At 71.5% G+C, this 20612-nt stretch overlaps 3 protein-coding genes across 3 annotated transcripts; 2 read left to right on the plus strand and 1 right to left on the minus strand.

Moving 5' to 3' along the window:
* Positions 1–332: 332 nt before the first annotated feature.
* Positions 333–4718, plus strand: AURANDRAFT_72123 (hypothetical protein; the record flags this gene model as incomplete). The annotated part of the gene is made up of 2 exons (XM_009041156.1): positions 333–3178; positions 4118–4718. The coding sequence occupies 2 exons, from the start codon at positions 333–335 to the stop codon at positions 4629–4631; spliced, it is 3360 nt and encodes a 1119-aa protein (XP_009039404.1).
* AURANDRAFT_54443 (hypothetical protein) lies at positions 4678–6798 on the minus strand (the record flags this gene model as incomplete). The annotated part of the gene is made up of 1 exon (XM_009041211.1): positions 4678–6798. The coding sequence occupies one exon, from the start codon at positions 6783–6785 to the stop codon at positions 4734–4736; it is 2052 nt and encodes a 683-aa protein (XP_009039459.1).
* AURANDRAFT_72124 (expressed protein) lies at positions 6765–12855 on the plus strand (the record flags this gene model as incomplete). The annotated part of the gene is made up of 3 exons (XM_009041157.1): positions 6765–8639; positions 9593–9651; positions 12466–12855. Coding segments are annotated over 3 exons (2310 nt in total), but the record flags the coding sequence as incomplete, so codon positions are not given.
* Between the last annotated feature and the right edge of the window lie 7757 nt (positions 12856–20612).

Genomic DNA, 20612 nt, shown 5'->3' on the forward strand with positions numbered 1-20612 from the left:
TGCTGGGCCTCGAAGCGCTCCTTGGCGAGCCTGATGAGCGCGGCGCGCGTCGCCGATTTTTTGGACGAGGTTGATGGCGCGTTTGATGGCTGCTTCGGCTGCTCCTGGTGCTCCGACAGAGCAGCCATCTCGCCGCTCGACAGAGCAGCCATCACGCCGCTCGATACTGCACCTTTGGCTGGTTTGCCAGATGTTTGCCAGATGTTTGCCCCTGTTGACCTCAACTGAGGCGAGCATGAGCGCGGCTTAGGGCCCGACTTGCGCGCGCAAACCCCACCCGACAACCCACAAACCCCACCCGACAACCCACAAACCGCCCACAACCATCAGCCATGAGCTCCCTCTTCGGCCCGGCGATCAGCGACATCTGGGGCAAGTCGACGCGGCGGCGCAAGCGCCGCCAGGCGGCCGAGGAGGACGCCGAGAGCGACGAGGAGCGCGGCGGCGCGCGCAAGCGCGCGCGGGGCGGCGCGAAGAAGCTGCCCGCCGAGGTCGCGGCCCTGCTCGGCGAGGCGCACGCCGAGGTCATCGGCGGCGACGAGGAGCGCGCGATCTCGCTTTTGGGCGAGGTCGTCCGCCGCGTGCCCGAGGCGCCCGACGCGTACGCGACCCTCTCGGAGATCTACGAGGGCCGGGGCGCCGCCGAGGACGAGGCCAAGGCGCTCCAGCTCGCCCTCGTGGCGGCGCACCTCGCGCCGTCGGACGCGACGGCCTGGCGGCGGGTCGCCGTGCTGTCGATGGAAGCCGCGCGCCGCGCGCCGGCCGACGGCTCCACCCCGAGCCCGCCGCGGTCGCCCCGCTCCGGCGCGCTCTCCAAGGCCGCGGCCTTCACGGACGACGAGCGCGTCGCCTTCGACGCGCTGAGCCGCGTGCTGAAGCTCGACCCGCGCGACGCCGCGGCCGCGGCCGACATCGCCGCGCTCTACGCGTCGCGGAACATGCCCGGCGCGGCGACGGACGAGCTCGAGCGCTTCCTCGCCAAGCAGGACGGCGCCGGCCCGCGGACGACGGACGAGATCTCCCTGGATCTCGTGCTCGCGGAGCACGCGGCGGCCGCGGGCCGCGCGGCTTTGGCCAAGGAGGCGCTCGCGCGGGCGCTCGAGGACGCCGCGGAGCCCGCGCCCCAGCCGGGCGCCGCGGGCGCGAGGACCGACGACGACGCGCGCCGGGCCGAGACGCGCCAGCGCGCGGCCATCGACCTCGCGCGCCTCCTCTACGACGAGGGCGACTTCGACGGCGCGCGGCGCGCGCTGGGGTCGCGGCGGCCCGACGAGCCGCTCGACGTCGCCGTCGTCCGCGGCGCCTGCGAGGCGCGCGCCGGCGACGCCGCGCGGGCGACGGAGGACTGGCGGGGCCTCGTGCGCCAGTGCCGGGGCCTCGCGCAGGCCCTCGCGGACGGCGGCGGCGGCGCGGACGTCGAGGACTACTACGACGAGCAGGCGCGCCTCGTCGACGCGGTGCTCGACGCGCTCGGCGACCTGGCGCCGGCCGTCACGGAGCAGATGCACGAGCTGCTGGCGGCGCTCCTGGACGCGGCCGCGCGGCTCCACGGCGCGCGGGCCGCCGTCGAGGAGGACCGCGCGGGCGGCGGGTCGCCGCATCGGGGCGACGAGGCGCGCGCGCACGCGACGCTCGCGCGCCTGCTCCGCGAGCGCGGCGCGCTCGTCGCCGCGCGGGGCCGCGTGAAGCGCGCCCTGGCGGCCTGCGCGGGTTCCGCGCGGGCGCTGGGCGAGGACGCGGCGCTCACGGCCGCGGAGCCCGGCGGCGCGCGCGCGTGGGACCCCGCGGCGGCCGTCGCCAAGCTCCTCAGGGCCGCGGGCCCGCCGCCGGGCGCGGGCGCGGGCCTGCGGCGCCGCGCCGTCGACGACGAGGTCGTCGCGTGGACGGCCTTCGCGGAGTCGTTGGCGGCGCGCGTCGGCGTGGCAAGGGACGCGGGCGACGCGAGGCGCCTCGTCGCCGTCGCCGCGGCCGTGCTCGAGTCGTCCTGCGCCGGCGACGCGCTGGCGCCCGAGGCAGCGGCCCTCGCGGGGGCGGCCGTCGCCGTCGCGCCGCGCGGCGCGCGCAAAGGCGCGCTCGCGACGCTCCGGGCGACGCGCGAGGCGCTCCTCGACGGCGACCTCCGCGCGGTCTTCGACCGCGTGTCCGCGGCCGTCGCCGACGCGTCGCCGCGGGCCCGGCGCCACGCGGCGAGGAGCGCGCTCGCGCGCTGCTGCGCGGGCCTCGACGCGCTCGGCGCGGCCGCCGTCGCCGACGCGTCCGTCGGCGACCTCATCGCGGTCCACGCGGTCGGCCTGCGGCCCGTCGACGACGGCGCGCTGGCCCGGGTCGCGGCGCAGCGCGGCGTCGACGCCGTGCGCGCGGCGGGCGGGCCCGACGCCTGCGCCGCGGTCACGCGCCTCGCGGCGGCGGCCGCCGCCGCCGCGGGCGATCCGCGCGACCCAAAGAAGACGGCGGCGCTCTCCGCGGCGCTCGCGGCCGCGGACCGCCCCGCGGCGGGCGCCGCGGCCGTCGCCGCCGCGGCGACGGTCCACGCGGCGCTCGCGACCTACGTCGACGACGACGGCGCGTTGCACGACGACGCCGCGCCGCGGCGGCGGCCGCGCGCGCCGCGGAAGGCCAAGGACGGCGACGACGCGGCGCCGCCGCCGCCGCCGCCGCCGCCCAAGGCGCCGCCGAAGCCCGCGCCGCCGCTGCTCCTCGCCCTCGCGCTCCACAAATGCGAGCCGCGGCGCGCTTTGGCGCTCGTCGCGCCGCCCGCGGGCGGGCCGCCGGCCGACGAGCCGCCGTCGGCGCCGCTGCTCCGCTGCGCCGTGCTCGCGGACTGCGCGACGCGGGGCACGGCGTCGGCGAGCGCCAACGCCGCGGCGTCGGCGACCGTCGCGCCGACGCGGTCCGGCGCGGCGCTCCGCGCCGCCGCGGAGCTGGCGCGCTACGCGGAGCTCCGGGGCACGGGCGGCGCGGCGGCGCAGGAGGTCGCCTACAACACGGGCCGCTTCTTCCACGCCCTCGGCCTCGAGGCCCTCGCCGCGGCCCACTACCGCGACGCGCTCGACGGCGACGGGCCCGCGGACCTCCTCGTGACGCGGTCCGCCGCGCTGAACTTGGTGAACCTCTACGCCAAGGACCCGGCGACGCGCGACCACGCGCGCGAGATCCTCGCCAAGCACCTCGTAATCAAGTAACGGGCCCCGCGCGCCGCGCGAACTCGCCCGCGTCCGCGCACCGGAAGCCCTCCCGGAGCCACTGGCCGAGCGCGGGCGCGATCGCGGACCGCAGGTCGAAGTGGATCGCGCCCGGCGCGCGCAGCACCGTCGCGCTCTCGCCGAGGCTCTCCGCGAAGGCGTCGAAGGTCCCGTTGGAGCAGAAGACGTCCGCCGTCGCGTGGAGCACGAGCTTCGGGCAGCCCGTCGCCCGGGCGTCGTCGAGGTGGCGCCAGTTCCACGCGAAGAGGAACCAGGCGTAGTCCAGCGGCGGGTTCAGGGCCGCCCAGCCCGCGAGCGCGCCGCCGGGCGCGAGGCGGAAGGCCGCGCGCATGGCCACGCACGCGCCGTAGGAGTAGCCGACGACGACGACGCGGTCAACGCCCGCCATCGCGAGCAGCGCGTCCGCGGCCGCGACGGCGTCGTCGACGGACGCCTCGCCGCGGCCGAAGCCGCTCCGGAACTGGACGCGGCACGTCGCGCAGCCGCCCTTGCCGAAGAACTGCGTCACGGCGCGCACGTGCGGGTCGTCGAGCGAGCCCCCCAGGGGGCCCCAGGGGTGCAGCGACACGACGCCGACGCGCCCGCTGCCGGCGTTGGGCCGGATCAGGCACTGCGCGCCCGTCGACAGCTCGAACTCCTCCTCCGCGGCGAGGGACAGCATGGCTGGCGGTGATGGCGGGATGGCGGAGCGATGGCAAATTGATGGCATCGAGCCTCTGAGCTCTGTGGCAAACAGCGATCCAAAATTGTCGAGGCACGGGGCTCGTGCGGCGGCCTCTCGAGTAGAGTCTTCGAGGCAGACGGGACTCTCGTGCGGCGGCGTCTCGAGTAGAGACATGTCGCTCGACGCCTCGTACAAGAAGCGCTTTTTGGCGTCCGTGATACCAAAGCATCACCTCACATCGTTTGCACAGGTGGGACACCTTCGACGACTCGAGCGAGTCCGAGGACGATGCCGCTGGATCCGGCGGCGACGAGGCCGCGCCGCCCAACGCCGTGGAAGTGCTCACCGAAGCCGACCTCGATCGCATGGCGGTCGCGTGCGAGATCGAGGCCGAGGCGCGGAAAGTCCTCCACGACATGGAGACGACCGCGTTCGCCTTTTCCGGAGCGACGCGGTCGTTCGGCGAGTATTTCGACACGTCGATGGGCTACGTCGATCTCGAAGACCTCGAGAACGGCGTCCTGGGCGACCTGCGCGCAGGCTTTTACGACGACGTCAAAGCGTACGAGTGGCGGGGGAGGGAGGCCGTCGCGTTCCTGTTTTACGCGCGGACCCGAGCGGGAATCGATTGCAGGCTCACGCTCCGCTGCGCGCCGCAGGTCGTCAAGCACACCACGCAGAAGCGCCGGCTCATCCAGAAGGTCCTCAAGTGGGCGCACCGCGTCGCGACGTCCGCGGGCGGCCAGTCGATCTCGGGCCGCTGATGTCTCGAGCCTCCGAAGACTAAGCGACGCCGAAGTCCGAGAGAGTCTGAGAGGCAGTGGGGAGATTAAAGAAGGGGAGCGGGGGTCAAGCAAGGGCCGCGCCTAGGCGGACGCGGCGATGGGCTCGTCGGCGGCGCAGTCGTCCTCCGCGTAGAGCGCGTCGACGTCGGCCTCGTGCGCCGCGAAGACCGCGGGCCGCTTGACGGACATCTTGGGCGTGACCATGCCGCGCTTGAGGTTGAAGCCCTCCGTGAGGATGGCGAACTTCTCCGGGAGCTCGAAGTTCTTGAAGCCCGACGAGTGGGCCGCGATCTCGTCCGCGAGGAGCGCCTTGAGCTCGGCGCCGTGCGCCTCGAGCAGCCCCTCGACGGCCGCCGCGGGCTCGAAGAGGTAGGGCGCGGGCATGGCCACGGACCCGGCCTTCCCGAACTTCTCGGCGACGGCGACCCAGTCGAGGGCGAGGAGCGCGACGTTGTAGGGCCGGTTGTCGCCGTAGAGGAAGGCCTGCGCGACGTAGCGGCTCCGCGCCAATTGCTCCTCCAAAGGCGTCGGCACGACGTACTTGCCGTTGGCGAGCTTGTACTGCTCCTTGATGCGGCCGACGATGCGCACGTGGCCCGACGCGTCGACGACGCACTGGTCGCCCGTGCGGAACCACGTCTCGCCGCCGTCCTCGAAGAGCACCTCCGCCGTCGCGTCCGGGTTCTTCCAGTAGCCGCGCATGACGCCGCGGCCCGACGCGCAGAGCTCACCGGGCTCGCCCGGCGCGACCTCGGCGCCGTCGGCGTCGAGCACCTTGACGCCGACGCCCGGCAGGGCTACGCCGATGGAGCCCTTGACGTCGTTCGCCAGCTCGAGCGGCTTCTCCTTCGTGAGCACGGGCGACGTCTCCGTGAGGCCGTAGCCGTTGGTCATGGGCACGCCGCAGGCGTCCATGAAGTCGCGCACCTCCTTGGACAGGGCCGCGCCGCCGTTGCCCGCGAAGAGCAGCTTGCCGCCGAGCTTGTCGCGGACCTTCGAGAGCACGAGCTTGTCCAGCACGAAATGCTGGAGCGACTCGACCAGGGTCAGCGGCGGCGGCGACGACCCGTCGGCGTCCGTGAGGCGGCTCCGCGCCTTCTTCGCGCCCAGCGCGACGGCCTTGTCCGCGAGCGCGCGCTTCTTCTCCGGCATCGCGGCCTTCGTCTGCTGGAAGCCGTCGAAGACGCGGTTGTAGAGCGCGGGCACGGCGAAGAGGCAGTCGGGCTTCGCCTCGGCGACCTCGGCCAGGAAGGTCGTCGGGTCCGTGGCCACCGCGACCTCGTGGCCCGCGGCGGTCATGCCGTGCAATTCGATGGTCTGGCCGTAGATGTGCGCCCAGGGCAGGATCGCGAGGGACCGCACGGGCGCCGTCGGGTAGTGGCCGATGGCGCCCATCTCCTCGCGCATGAGGTCGCGCATGGTCGTGCAGTTCCAGACGAGGTTGTCGTGCGTGAGCTCGACGCCCTTGGGCTTGCCCGTCGTGCCCGACGTGTAGATGAGCGACGCGAGGTCACTCGCGGACGGCCGCTGGGCCGCGGCGGCGGCGCCGTCGAGCGTCGCGCCGTAGTCCAGCGCCTCGGCGAAGTTGTGCTCGCCGCCGGCCTCGAGGTCCTCGAAGCAGAGCACCTTTTTGCCGTACTTGCGCGCGGCCTCGCGCGCGGACGGCAGGAGCGCGGCCGTGGACACGAAGACGACCTTGGCCTCGGAGTCGTTGAGGATGTACTCCCACTCCTCGGGCTTCTGCTGCTCGTACATGGGCACGTGCGCGGCGCCCGCGGCGTACGCGCCGTACATGGTCGCGACGAACTCCTCGCGGTTCTTGCTGATGACGGCGACGCGGTCGCCCCGCTCGACGCCGTAGCTCGCGAGGGCGTTGCCCAGGGCGTCGGCGCGCGCCGCGCGCTCGGCGAAGGTCGTCCAGACCCAGGCGCCGTCCTTGCGCGTGCCCAGGGACTTGAGGTCGCCGTAGGCCTCGCCCGCGGCGACGCCCAGCTCGTGGAGCGTCGCCACGGACCCCGTCGGGACGGAGTCGTTGGACCAGGCGCTCAACCCGCGCCGGGTCGCGGCGAGGGCCGCGGGGGCCGGGCGCGAGGCCCCGGACGACCACAGAATACGTCCAGTTCTGATGGACATTGCGCGAGTTGTCGAATTCGAGGATGGCGCTGCCTTTGCGGGCTGGGGGTGCCGTGCGCTCGTTGGGCTGCCCGTCGACACCAGCAAGGATGGGCAACGCGTCGAGCCTGTCGCCGGAGCGCATCGCGCTCGTCCAGGGCGCGCTGGGCTACCTCGCCTTCGGGGAGTGCGTCGTCGCGCTCCGGATCTTCCCGGACGGCGCGTTCCTCGCGCCGGCGAAGCCCTTCTGGCAGTGGATGGTCGAGCGCCTCGCGGCGGAGCGGTGCCTGCGCACCGTCGGGCCCGACCGCTTCGAGCTCCTCGGCGTGAACGGCTGGCGCGGCTGCTTCGAGCGGCTCTGGCAGAGCCGCCACGGCGTCGTCGCGAGCCCCGCGCTCGACGGCGGGCCGCGCGGCGCCTGGCGCACGATGCGCTGCGTCGTCCGCGTGCGGCCGGCGGCGGGCGCCGCCGCCGCCGCGGCGGACCGGCCGCCGCCGGAGGTCACCGTGCCGCTGCACCAGCGCGTGGCGCTCCTGCGGCGCCGGGGCCTCTCCGCGGCGGACGCCAAGGCCAAGGCCGTGGCCATGAAGAAGGGCGGCCTCCGCGCGACGATCTGCGGCCACGACGACGCGCGCGTGCACGCGCTCGCGCCCTACGTCGGCGCGAAGACCTACGACTTCGACCGCGTCCTCGGCGCGGCGGCGACCCAAGAAGACGTCTGGAAGCTCGCCTTTCCCGTCGTCCACGACGCGCTCAACGGCCGCGACGGCTGCGTCTTCGCCTACGGCCAGAGCGGCTCCGGCAAGACGCACACCATGTTCGACGCCGCGGGCGGCCACCCGGGCCTCGTCGCGCGCGCGCTCGGCGAGCTCGTGTCGGCCGCGCCGCGGGGCTGGGCCGTCGTCGCGACCTACGTCGAGGTCTTCGGCGACGACCTCACGGACCTGCTCTCGGGCGCCAGGATCCGGAGCGAGCGCCGCGCTCAAACCGCGCGGCTCGCCGGGGTCGCGGCCGTCGACGCCTTCCTCGCGGAGGGCGCCGCGCGGAAGCGCGCCGCGGCGACGATGCTGAACCTGCGGTCGACGCGCGCGCACGCCGTCGTGTCCGCGCGGCTCGTCCGCGACGACGACGCCGTCGTGTCGACGCTCGTGCTCGTGGACCTGGGAGGCTCGGAGCGCGTCGAGCGGTCCAAGGTCAACGAGAACTTGCTCGCGCCCGGCGGCGTCGCGTCGAACAACGTCGAGAGCCGCAACACGTGGAAGGACTACTACGCCGCGCGCGGGCGGCTCCAGGAGACGACGCGGATCAACCTCGGGCTCCTGGCGCTCAAGCGGTGCGTGACCGCGCTCCTCGAGGACGGCGCGGCGCGCGTGCCCTTCATGGACTCGAAGCTCACGCAGCTGCTGGAAAAGCCGCTGTCGTCGCGGAGCGTCTGCGCGGTGATCTGCGTCGGCCGCGAGGACGCGCACGCCGCGGAGAGCATCGAGAGCCTCAACTTCGGCGAGGGCCTCCGGCGGCTCCGCGGCGACGGCGAGGCGCGCGGCGGCGCCGGCGCGGCCATCTCCGCGGCGCTGCGGGCCATCGACGCGCGCGCGGCGGAGCTCCAGCGGCTCATCGCGGCGAAGGAGCGCTGGGAGTGGCGCGACGCGGAGCGGACGGACGTCGTCGACGAGATGGACACGGGCGGCGCGGTCCTCGTCGACGAGGCCATGGAGATGGGCGGCACGGGGGCCATCGAGATTCTTGCCGACGACGGCAAGAGCACGAAGGTCGCCCACGCCCACACGGTCCGCGGCCAGGTCATCGTCGGCGCGGAGGCCGAGAACCGCGAGCTCGAGGCGCTCCTCGACCAGCGGCGCGCGCTCCTGGGGGAGAGTTAAGCGCGGATATTACGGTCCCTTCGCACATTTGTGCGCGAGGTGGCGCATATTCCACAAACTAGTAGCGCAGCAAAAAGGAAACATGGGTCGTTCATCTGCTCGCGGTGCCAACTCGGAGAGGGAGGGGTCTTTCAGCTCAGCGAGCGTGACAGCACATTCGTCGGGGACGTCAGCACGAGCGACCACAAGCCCATTCGCGCCGCGTTCGACATATAGGCACCCGGACGTCTTAAGAAGGAACTGCGAGCTTTCCGTCGCAGATTCATGCGGCTGCCGCGTGGGCGGGCGAGCTTCGATGGGCCACGGCCGCCGCCCGCATCGACGGCGCCGCCGAGCCAACGGCAGGGGCGCGCACGAGAAAGGGGGGGATTCCCCGACACGCGAGTCCGCCTCGACGACCACGCCACTAACGCGGCCGGCGACCGGCGCGCGTGAGCTGTTAGTTTACGATGAGCTTTCTTCTAGTCGTCCCAACCATCGTCGTCGTCGCTGTCCGGGATCGGCCGGTCCTCCCCCTCCGCGGCGGCGCGGCGCGCGCGCATTGCGGCGACGACGGCGTCGATGTCGTCGCCGGCGGCGTCGATGTCGTCGCTCGCGGGCGTGCCGAGGAGGGCGCTCGCCGTCGGGGGCGCTACGCCGGCGTCGAGGCGCCGGCGCGCTCGCGCTCGCGCCTCCTCGCGCGTCGCCCGTTCCGCGGCTAGTTGCTCCGTCCTTGCGGCGTCGCGCGCGGCTCGCTGGGCGGCCCGATCACGGGCCAGCCTCTCTCGCTCGACGCACTGGAGCTCGCGCTGCCAGCATGCGACGAAGCCCTGGAGGAGCGAGAAGACCTCGCCGAGTCCTCGACCCGGGCGCTCCCCAAAGTCACGGGCGAGGTCAGCGCCCGCGCGAGACGTCGCCTCCCGGGCGGCGTACAGGGCCCTGACGTGCGCCGAGAGCCAGTCCGCCCAGGTTTCGAGGGCCTCCGCATCCGGCGGGCCGGCGGCGGCCTCCGCGCGCACGAGACCCAGGTCCGCGTCGAGACGCGCGAGGCCCTCCTCGGTCTCGGCGTCGGCCCGCGCCGTCGCCGCTCCCAGGACGTCGGAGAGCTCGACAACGAGCCCGGATGCCGCGTGGGCCATGTCGCTGTCGACCACGGCCCGGAGCACGACGCGAAGGAGGGAGTGGCCGCGCGCGCCCTTGAGCTCGCTCATCTTCGCGAGGCTCGAGAGGCCGACGCCCGCCGCCTGCCGCGACGAGCCGTGGTTGAGCGCGTTGCCGACGAGGAGGGCGACGCGGAGGACGTGCCGGAGACTCTCGCTGGCCGCGATGGCCTCGACGGCGACGAGGCGCGCCCGGACCGCCCGGCCGACCGCCGCGAGCGCCTTCGGCGCCGTAAATTTGACGAGGAGGACGTCGAAGCGGGACCGAAGGCGCGGCACGCCGAGGACGAAGGCGGCGACGTAAGCTTCCTGCTCCCGCAGCGAGCGCCCCGCGGCGTTCGCGACGGCGTCCCCGAGGGCCGCGGCTTCGGCCGCGTCGTCCTGCGCCTTTGACGGCAGGACGACGCGCCGCAGGAGCTCGAGCGTATCCTCGCCGAAGCTCAAGTCCGACGACGAGCCCGCCAGCGCGCTCGCGACGACGGGTCCATCGGCGAGACCCAAGTCCCGGATCTTCTTGAGCACGAGCGCGACGCCCTGGGCTCGCTTCGGCTGGAGCGCCGCGACGTCCGAGGAAGGCGTCGCGCGGGTCGCGTCGGACGCCCTCGTGGACGATGGCCGGGCCGGTTCCACGGAGGTCCGGAATTCCGTCTCCAGCTCCGCCATCGCCGACCCGACGACCGCGCGCGCCGCGTCGAACGACGCGTCGTCGCACGAGTCCCACCACGACGAGCCGACGGCGTCGTCGTCCAGCGGGTCCCAGAAGAGTCGCTTCGTGGTCACGGACGGTTTTGGACCGTCGACCGGCGCACGCGATGCGCTCTTCGCCGCCGTCGGAGCGCCCGCCGGCGCCCCGCGGAGTAGCGCCGGGTCCAGCCCCTCGGCCCGCATTTTCAACGCGACGGCCGCCTCCGGCACTCCCATGCGAAGCATGCGCTGGAACCGGACGGCCCGCGGATCGACGGGTTCCTTTGGATGCATGTCCTGCGGGTCGAGGCCCTCGGCTCGCATCTTGGCGTCGACGGCCGCCGCCGGCACGCCCATCTTGAGCATGCGCTCGTACTTTTCGTATCGCGGGTCTTTGGGACCCGCTGGCTCGAGGACCGGGGCCTCGAGGACCACGGCCGCACGAGATCCGTCGGGGTCTTGCGCCGGCGCGACATCTTGCGCCTCTTGTCTGGGGGGCCGCGCTTCGATCGCCATCGCCAGATCCGCGAGGACCGCGTCCGCGGCCGCCTCGGGCGAGGCTTCTGCCACGATGGCCTCGGATGTCATCGCTGACGGCTGGTCTGATTCGGCGACGGTCTCGGGCGACTCGGCGTCGGCGTCGGCCGGCTCGGCGACGGCCTCGGGCGACTCGGCGACGGCCTCGCCGCCGCTTTCGCCCGGAGCGTTCTCCTGGCCGGCGTCGGATCCTTCGTCCTCCGAGGCACCCTCTGGGGCCTCTAGCTCGTCTGGCGGCGCCATGATCGACGCCCTCCGCACGCCCATGGACAATTCCAGCACCTGGGCCAGGGACAAGGCGGGCGCGTCCGCCGTCGCTTCGCTCGCGCCGGCCGCTCCGTCTCCGACGTCCTCTTCGCCGTCCAATAAACGCGACAGTTTGCTGCAAGCGAGGGCGACTCGCCCGAGGAGCTCGGGGTCGTCGCAGGCCGCCGCCGAACGGTCGGCTTTGGCGATGAGCGTGGCGACGGCGACGCGCGCGTCGCGGGCGTCGCGCACGACGCCGGCCGCGACGTCGTCGGCGTCGTCGATTCGCTGCTGTTCGCTCTCCAGGTCATCGAGGCGGATTCTATCCATGTCGTCGACGATCATTCCGATGGATTCGCCGCGACTGCCAGCGAGACTCCGACGTTCTGGCTGGCCGTCGCCGAGGCCTGATTCGACCTCGACCTCGTTCTCGTCCGCGGCGTGGCCTGTCCGCTGGCCGCCGCAGCTGTGGTTGCAGCTGTGGTTCCCACGGCGTCCGGATTCGAGCTCGCCCGTCTGCGAATGACTTCTCCCGGAGTCAGGATCATGTGCGAGATCGAGTCATCGCCCATGAGAGTCGGCCGCGGCGTCTCCGCGATGCCCCAGCTGGCGTCTCGGATGGCATCGAGGCTGCTCTGGACGCCGGCAACCTCCAGCTCCGCGCGCAATCGCATTCGCCGCCGAACTTGCGCAGGCCCGGAGCCGAGCGGCCGCGCCGTGACGGTGGCGAGCAGGTCGACGCACGCCAGGCCGTACGCGAGTCGCCACGACGGCTCCTCTCCGGCCGCGCCGAGGTGCTCCGCGGAGTCGTCGAGGCGCCGCCTCACGACCTCCCACGGGCCATGTTCTGGGCATCCAAGCGTGCAGAGCGAGTTGACGACCGCCGAGTGGCCCGCGCCGCTCGCCGCCGCGAGCCGCGCCAGCTCGACCAAAATCCGCGTGACGCGCCGCGCCTCGGAATCCGCGTCCCACGAGGCGTCCGTGAAGTCCGGTTTGAACGACAGCAGTGCGATGTCACACAGGGTCGACATGGACGATCGCGGCGCATCCGGACGGGGCGCCGCCGACGACGCGCTCACCGACTCGAGGCAGATGGCGGAGGCGTACTTTGGCATTCGCAGGGCCCGCAGCAGGATCTTCGTCTCCAGCGGCACGCCACCGACGGTAACGACAGCACCCCTCCCCTGGCGACGCTCCTCAGCTGCCTGGGCGCAGATTCTCGAAAGCGCCGCTGTCGCCTCCGCGACGCTCTCCGCGATCGAGGAAGAACGGGGCGACGTCGCGGCCGCTTCGCCGGCTTCGGGCTCCGAGAAATGGACCTGCGCGTGGTTCCGACGCATGGATGCGGTCGTGACCGAGATGCGGTGGGTCATGCTCTTCAGTTGCTTCCGGGCGATGTCTCGGAGCTCGCGGGGCGTCGCGCCCGCGAGCTCGAGCGTGACCGCGGTGACCGTGAGCAGCACGGTGCAGATCCCGAAGAAGACCATGACCATGGAGAAGACGGTCCCCTGGAAGAGGTCCCCCGGCTGCCCGGATTGCTCCTCCATCTTCTTCGTGACGAATATCATCAGGCACATGAAGAAGATGATGACGATCTGGGTCTGAGCGAGCTCGGCGACGGCGTCGTCCGAATACTCGATGTACGGAGCCGCGTACGAGTAGACTTTGGCGCTGATGAGGGCGATCAACAGTCCGGTCGCGATCTGCGTCGCCGAGCCCGGATAGATGAAGACGAGGAGCGAGGTCATGCACAGCTTCCGGAAGAGGTCCGGGACGACGAAGAGATAGCAGCGGGGCTCGTATTCCTCGAAGAGGAACGACAAGTGGGATATCGACTCGTCCCTCTCTCTGAGCTTCAGCTTCGCGGCTTGTCGCTTCACCAGCCCGATGGTCTCCGAGCGCGTCTCGTCCGCCGACTGCGCCAAGCCGAACGTCCAAGACGCCATCCGCCGCAAGGCGAAGTGCTGGAGCGACGTCGCGCGATGCGGCCAGTGGAGCTCGCTCGATGAGCCGGCGTCGAGGTTCGGACGATCGACCATGTTCGACGAAGAATCCTCGGCTAAAATACGGGCAGCTTGAGAGTGTTCGGCGGAAGCGTCTTCCAACGGCGGGTCGATACGATGGCGATGGCTCCACAGGAGGCAGAAATAAAATGTCGGTATCCCAAATGGCCAGATGGCCACCATGAGCGCCGCGTAGAGCTTCCACAGGCTATTGTACCTCGTAGACTCGCAGTCGATCGAGTAGTCTGCCTCGAGGATGAAAAACGACGACGTGGACCCACCCGCGTCGGTTTCGCGGAGTTCGATGCCTACATGACGAAGCGTTCAGACGCGAAAGTCGGCAGGGGGACACGGGCTTCGATGCAGTTGAAATAGCGCAGGCACGTGGTCGAAACGGTCGGAAACACGAGGAACGTCAGCACCAGGAACGCGTACATGGTGTGGATCCAAGCCGACCGGCGATCTTCCTCGTTGCTCGACCGCCGCATGTAGAACGCACCGACCAAGAAGATGCACAGGCCCACGAACACCGGCGTCATCGTCGCAATCAGGATGGTCCGATAGTAATCCATGCGCATGAAGCAATCGAACGGCAGCACGCGCACGAGGTTCAGCTCGAGGACGGAGGTCCACTCGATGAGCGTCTGGAAGGCCTCGGGCAGCGTCACCATCGGCAGACTCCAGGGGAGGGCATCAATGATTTGGAAAACCCCGATGACGATTTTGAGTTTCGTCAGCAGACTTTTTCGGTTGCGAGTGTTGAACTCGAAACTGAAAATGCGCAGGATCTGCTCATTTTCTTCCTCCTCCTCGTCCTCGCCGTCATCTTCCATGATGATGGGCTGCACGTCTGGGTGGCTCGGGGCGCCGCCGCATGTTGGTGCGCTGTCCACTCGGACATCCTCGTCCTCGTCATCTGAGAGCGCGCCGCAGCTCGGCTCTTCGTCGACGTCGCCACCGTCCGCGTGATCGCGCTCCTCGCGCGCCGCGTTAGAAAAGTCGATGCTGATCCTCTCCGGGTCCACGGGGGCGTCGACCCCACCTGCGTCATCGCCTGGATCGCTCGAAGTGCCGCCGGGATCGAAATCGGCGGCGGCTGGGTCGTAGAGATGCGACCGCGAGCCGAAGAACAGCAGCCCCCCCTTAATCACAGCGTCCGAGGCGCCCGCCTCGTGATCCTTCATCAGGTCCTTGGCAACCGTGAAGATGATGTCCGTGTGATCGTAGAGGCAGCGATACGTCGCGAGCGCGAGAAGCAGCGCGGCCAGCGCGCAGCTAAAGATGGCGAGCGGCGTACCCTGCACGACGGCGCCGCCCGGGCACTCCACGCATTTGTTCCGCAGCATGTCGTAGTGGAAGGAGCTGCTGCAGACCTGACACATCACGCCCTCCTGCCCGTCCGCGCAGAGTTCCTTCCACCGGCTCGCGTTCGCGCCGAGGCCGCGCCACCCCCCATCTTTGCAGGCTCCGCTGTACCCGCACTTGTACAGGTCGGTCGAATAGATCGAGGCGCGCCACCAGCCGGGCGCAATGCGCACGTCCTCGAGCGTGTTATTCGCCTCGACGCTGCAGTCCATGCCGCGCTCGCCGCTGACGCAGCAATCCGCGAAGCGCTCGGTGCTCTGGAGACCCCCGCGGTCGTCGCAGCTCATGATGACGCCCGCTTCCTCGTATGTCTGGAACGGGTTGAAGTAGTAGTCCTGGAGGCCTGCGAGGTTTCGCGGAGATTGGGCCCGGCGACGCGAGTCGGGACGCGGGACGAGGCAGCTGTAGCAACCCGCGGACCCGTAGGCCAGGGACGTCGAGAACGGGGGGCAGGAAAGGCAGGAGGCGAGGCCCGGCGTGTTCGCGTACGTGTCGGGCGCACAGGGCGTGCACTCCGCCGCCGCCGACGACGACGTGCGGCCCGTCGGGCAGTCGTCGCAGGCGCCGCTCCCCGTCGTCGAGTATTTCCCGGCTTCGCACGCGGCGCATTCGGCGTCGCCTTGCTGCGAGAACCGTCCCGCCGGACAAGAGGTGCAGTTCGCGAAGTAGTAGTTTCCCACGCCGACGGGTACCTCGATCGTACCTGGGCGGCGGGTGACGGTCGCGCGCCCGAATTTGAGACACCGGAGCGAGACCCGCCGGACAAGTGCCGTTCGAGCACGACGGGCCGGTGAACGGGTCGAAGCAGTCGCAGGAGCCCGCGCCGCGCACGCCGTCCTCGCAGGTGCCCCTGGAGCGCCCCGAGTTGGCGACGCCGCACGTGTCGAGCATGCGCGGCCGGTCTCTGTCTTCGTCGCCGCCCTGCGGGCAGATGTCGCAGGTCGTACCGAAGTAGCCTGTCTGGCACGCCTCGCACTGCCAGCCCGCGAATCCGATGAGGCAGGAACACGTCGACTCCGAAAACAAGGACGACGTCTCGCAGACGCCTCTGCCGGAGCACGGGTTCTCCTGGACGCAGAGCCCGTTCGCGAAGATGCTCGGGGCGCCGCGCTGCTGCCCGACGACGAGATCGGCGTCGCCGTCGCCGTCGACGTCGGCGACCGCGGGGGCCGAGAACTTGCCGACGTCGAAGGAGGAGACGGGGCTGTCTTCCGCGAACCTCTCCTGAAAGCTTTGGCCGCGTCGCTCGAAGTATCGGATCTTCCCCGTGCTCTCGCCGACGAGGAGGTCGACGTCGCCGTCCGAATCGAGGTCGTGGAACGCGGGCGAGCTCCAGTAATTGACCTGAACGTCGCGGAACGGGCTGTCCTGGTCCTTCAAGATTTCAAACACCTCGCCGCCAAGGTTGGCGTAAAAGTCCAGCGTGCCGTAGTAGTTTCCGACGACGAGGTCGAGGCAGGCCGTCCCCATTCACGTCGACGAGCGCGGGAGCGCTATGCTTGCTGACCGCGATGGACGCGAACGCATCTTCTTCTTGGAACTCGGTTACGTTCGCGTTGCGAAAGAAGAGGAGTCGTCCGTCCTCCTGCCCGACGACGAGATCCAGGTCGCCGTCGGAGTCGAGGTCGCCGAGCGCGGGGGACGCGTGTTCCCCGACGACGACGCCGGGGAGCGGCACGGGCGCGGCGAAGGCCGACGCGCCGGTGCTCCGAAAGAAGTAGATCACGTGACCGGTCTTTGTGCCGACGACCACGTCCGGGAGTCCGTCGCCGTTGAGGTCCCCCACGGCCGGTTTGGAGTATTCGCGGTCGTCGTTCGAGTCGAGGTCAAAGGTCACGCTGGAGAACGGAGACTGCGCTCCCGCGAGGTCCTGGAAGTTCGGGTCGAACCTGCTGTCGTAATTCTTCAGGAACGTGGCGCCGCCGCTCGAGCCCACGACGAGGTCGACGTAGCCGTCGCCATCGACGTCCGCGGCGACGGGGCGACTATGCGAGCTCACGGCGAAGCCTAGGAAGGGTGAGTCGAGCACGTTGACGAAGCGCGGCTCGACGGGCGTCCCCTGGCTCTCGTAGTAAAAGAGCGCGCCATCGCTTCCGCCGAGCACGAGGTCTGCGTCGCCGTCGCCGTCGAGATCAGCGAAGGATGGAACGCTGTCGTCGCCCTCGTTGATCGAAGCGAACCAGTCGCTGCTGTCTGGAGCGAAGAAGAAGCCGTCGCCGCGGGTGTAGCGTCGCAACGCGCCGTCGGTCCCGCCGCAGACGAGGTCCAGCCTGCCGTCGGCGTCCAGGTCCACCAAAGCTGGGTGATTTCCACCAACGTCGACGCCGGCGAACGGGTTCGCGCGTCCCGTCATGTTGACGAATGTGCCTCGCGCGTTCTCGAGGTAGTCGATCCGGCCCGCGGCGGTGCCCAAAACGAGATCCACGTCCGCGTCGCCGTCGACGTCTCCGAGCGCCGGGCGCGTCCTCGCCCCGACGCGCATCTCCTCCAAGGGCTTCCACACGAACTCGCCGCCGTCGTTCCGGAGGTAGAACATCGACCCGTCCGTCGCGACGACGGCGTCTACGTCGCCGTCGCCGTCGACGTCCTCGAACGCGAACGCCGCGTCGAGGGCCGTGTCCAGAGACCCGAGGCGACTTTCTCGGAAGCGGTGCGTGTTGCCCCAGCAGGCCTCCGTGCTTTGGAGGCGGCAGTAGGCGGGGCTCGTCGCGGGTACCGACGTCGGCGCGGGAGACGCGACGACCGTCGGCGCCGCGCTCGCCGTCGGCTGGAGCGAGGGCGCGAGACTCGTCGGGCCGAGGGTCGTCGTCGTCGGCGCCGGCGTGAGCGACCGCGCGGACGAGGGCGCGCGCGTGGGCGCCTCGGTGGCGCACGACTCCTGGACGTCTCCGCCGGAGAACAGCATGGACATTTCTGTCGGAGCACCACCGGTCACGGCGCCGAGCGTCCAGGACACCTCCTCCGGGAAGAGGCCGTCACCGTTCACCGATGCTGCGTAGCAGCCGTCGGCGAGGCAGAAGCGCTCCGTCCCGGTCGCTCCAGCGTCGAGCGTCGCGTGGAAGACGCGGTCCCCGCTTTCGGAGTAGAGCGAGAAGAAGGCGTCGGTCCAGCCGTCGAGGCCGGAATCGAACATTTCGAGGCTGTAGATCGAGGCGCCCGCCTCGCAGGCGAGCGCCGTCGGGGCCCGCGAGGGCGCGCTACTCGGCGCGGGCGCGGGCGCCGCGGTCGTGGGAGACGCGGTCGGGCTTCCCGGCCGCGGGCTCGGCGCGGGCGTCGGTTTCGCGCTCGGCGCTGGCGTCGGCGAAGGGGTCGTCGGGACGAACTCGACGGCCGCCGGATCGAGGCACGCGTAGGCCGTTCGTCCGCACGCGTGGACGGGGCCGTCCGCGCACGTCGATTCGCAGCAGTCGCCGCCGTCGTAGCCGCAGGCCTCGCTGTTGTAGGCGCCCGGGTCGCAGGCGCCGTCGCCGACGTAGGCCGGGTGCGGCACGAGGCACGTCGACGGCACCGTCGGGCGGGGCGTCGGGCGATCCGACGGCGCGGCCGTCGAAGGACGGCGCGTCGCGAGGATTGAGGTGGGCGCGCGCGTCGGCGAGCTCGTCGACGGCGAATCCGTAGGAGCGGGCGTCGGCCGCGGCGTCGGCGTCGGCGTCGGCCGCGGCGTCGGCAACGGCGTCGGCGTCGGCGTCGGCGGCGACAAGGTCGCCGTAGGCGACGACGTGTACGCGCCGAGGGTGACGGTCGACGAGGCTGTTGTCAGGAGCGACGCCTCCGTGTTCACCGTGGCCGATTCGAGGGCAGATCCGGATCCGCTCTCGATGGCCGCGGCCAGCGCCGTGGCGTAGCTCCCGTCCTCGACGGCCGAATTGAGCTCGGAAACGGTCGACGAGCCATCGCCGGCCACCTCGAGTTCGAAGCTGATTTCGGTCGCGTCGCTCAGTCGACGACGGCCCTCGATGGCGACGAGACGGCGGTTCTCGTAGTCGCTCGCCGCGACGCCCGATATCGACTCTTCCGGGACGTCGGTCAGCGTGTTGGAGATGGAGACCTTGAACACCTCGATCGCGCCCGCGTCACCGTTGAAGGCGTCCGCATCGACGCCGTCCAACACGAGAGCCGTGACCACGCGCGCGAAGTCGTAGGCGACGGGCGCGGTCGTCGGCCGCGTCGACGGCGCGGTCGTCGGCCGCGTCGACGGCGCGGTCGTCGGCCCGGTCGACGGCGCGGTCGTCGGCCCGGTCGACGGCGCGGTCGTCGGCCCGGTCGACGGCGCGTCGAGCGCGCGCGCCGTCGGAGGTGCAGTCGGCAAGGCCGACGGCCGCGGGTCGCAGACGTTCGCGTTGCAGATGCCGCCGCGACAGTCCGACGTCTCCTCGCACGTCGCTCCGAAGCCGCACGCGGGACAAACGCCACCGCCGCAGTCGACGTCGGTCTCCGCGCCGTCGAGGACGCCGTTGGCGCACGCGAGCGGCGTCGGTGCGACCGTGGATGGCGCCGAGGACGGACTCGCTGTGGGCCGGACGGCGACGACGGCATCGGTGATTTCCGCGACGTCGACCGTCTCGAAGGCGGTGCTGCCCTGCTCCTCGGCCTCCGCGGCCAGCTCGCTCTCGAGGGCGTCCTCGGTGAGGTCCGTCGAAATGGTCTCGACGAGCGAGCTCGCGTCTTCGGGACTCGCCGCGGCGATCGTGTACTCGACGACCGTCTCGCCGCTCGCGCCCTCGCCGAAGCTCACTTCGATGTCCTCCTCGTCGACGCCCAGGATGTTCGCGAGAGACGCGGAGAACACGTCCTCTGAGCTTTCGACGAGGGCCTCCGACATCCCGGACACGGTGAATTCGCCCGTCACCTCGGGCGCCAGCGTCGGCGCGGGCGAAGCTGGCGACCCCGTCGGCGAAGCGGTCGGGACGCTGCTGCAACCGCAGGCGTCGAAGCACGCGTCAAAGGCCAGCGAATCATCGGCTCCGACGACGGCGCAGCGGGTGCTCGGTAGGACCGCGACCCACGGGCAGTCCTTGGACGGCGTGTTCTTCTTGTGCCACGACGCGCTGTCCCGGCAAAGCAGCGTCGGGGAGAGGGACGGGACCGCGGTCGGGGGAGCGGGCGTCGGCCGCGGCGTCGGCGCGAAGACGGGACTCGCCGTGGGGGTTCCGGGAGTGGCGGTCGGCGCGGGCGTCGGTTCGGGCGTCGGAACGGGTCGCGGCGCCAGACTCGGGACGCCCGAAGGCGCCGACGTGGTCGGAGATTCCGACGGCGAGAGCGTCGTAGGCGCGGCCGTGGTCGGCGCTCGTGTCGAAGGCTCCGGTGTCGGCCGCGGCGTCGGCGCGAACACGGGACTCGCCGTGGGGGTTCCGGGAGTGGCGGTCGGCGCGGGCGTGGGCGCTCGCGTCGAAGGCCGGGAGGTCGTCGGCGCCTCCGAAGTCGGCGCCGAGGTCGTGGGGAAGGATGTAGGCGAGGACGTCGTCGGTGCGAGCGTCGTCGGTGCCGGAGTTGGAGCGGGCGTCGGCGGATGCGACGCCCGCGGCGTCGGCGCAAACACGGGACTCGCCGTGGGGGTTCCGGGAGTGGCGGTCGGCGCGGGCGTCGGTCGGGGCGTCGGAACGGGCGACGGCTCCGAGGTCGTCGGGGCGGCGGTCGTCGGGGCGACGGTCGTCGGGACGCTCGAACTGGGCTCCACGGACGGCCGAAATGTGGGCTCCAGGCTTGGCTCCAAGGTCGGCGATTCTGTCGGCGCGGGCGTGAACGAGACCTCGAACTCCGCCGAGTCCGCGAGCGTCGGGTCGTCCGAGCACGCCAGCGTCAGGATGTAGGTGCTGACCTCCGCGTCGCCGGCGACGGTCTGCGCCTGCTGGCCGTCGTTGGTCGCGGTCTCCGCGCGGACGACGGTCCCGTCCGAGTCCGAGACCTCGACGTCCACGGTCGCGCAGGCGCCGGGGTCGCCGCGGTAGACCCAGAGGACGTCGCACTCGACGCCGGAGACGCAGGTCGAGCCGA

Source organism: Aureococcus anophagefferens (genome assembly GCF_000186865.1).
Source record: "Aureococcus anophagefferens unplaced genomic scaffold AURANscaffold_19, whole genome shotgun sequence".
Classification (NCBI taxonomy): Eukaryota; class Pelagophyceae; order Pelagomonadales; family Pelagomonadaceae; genus Aureococcus; species Aureococcus anophagefferens.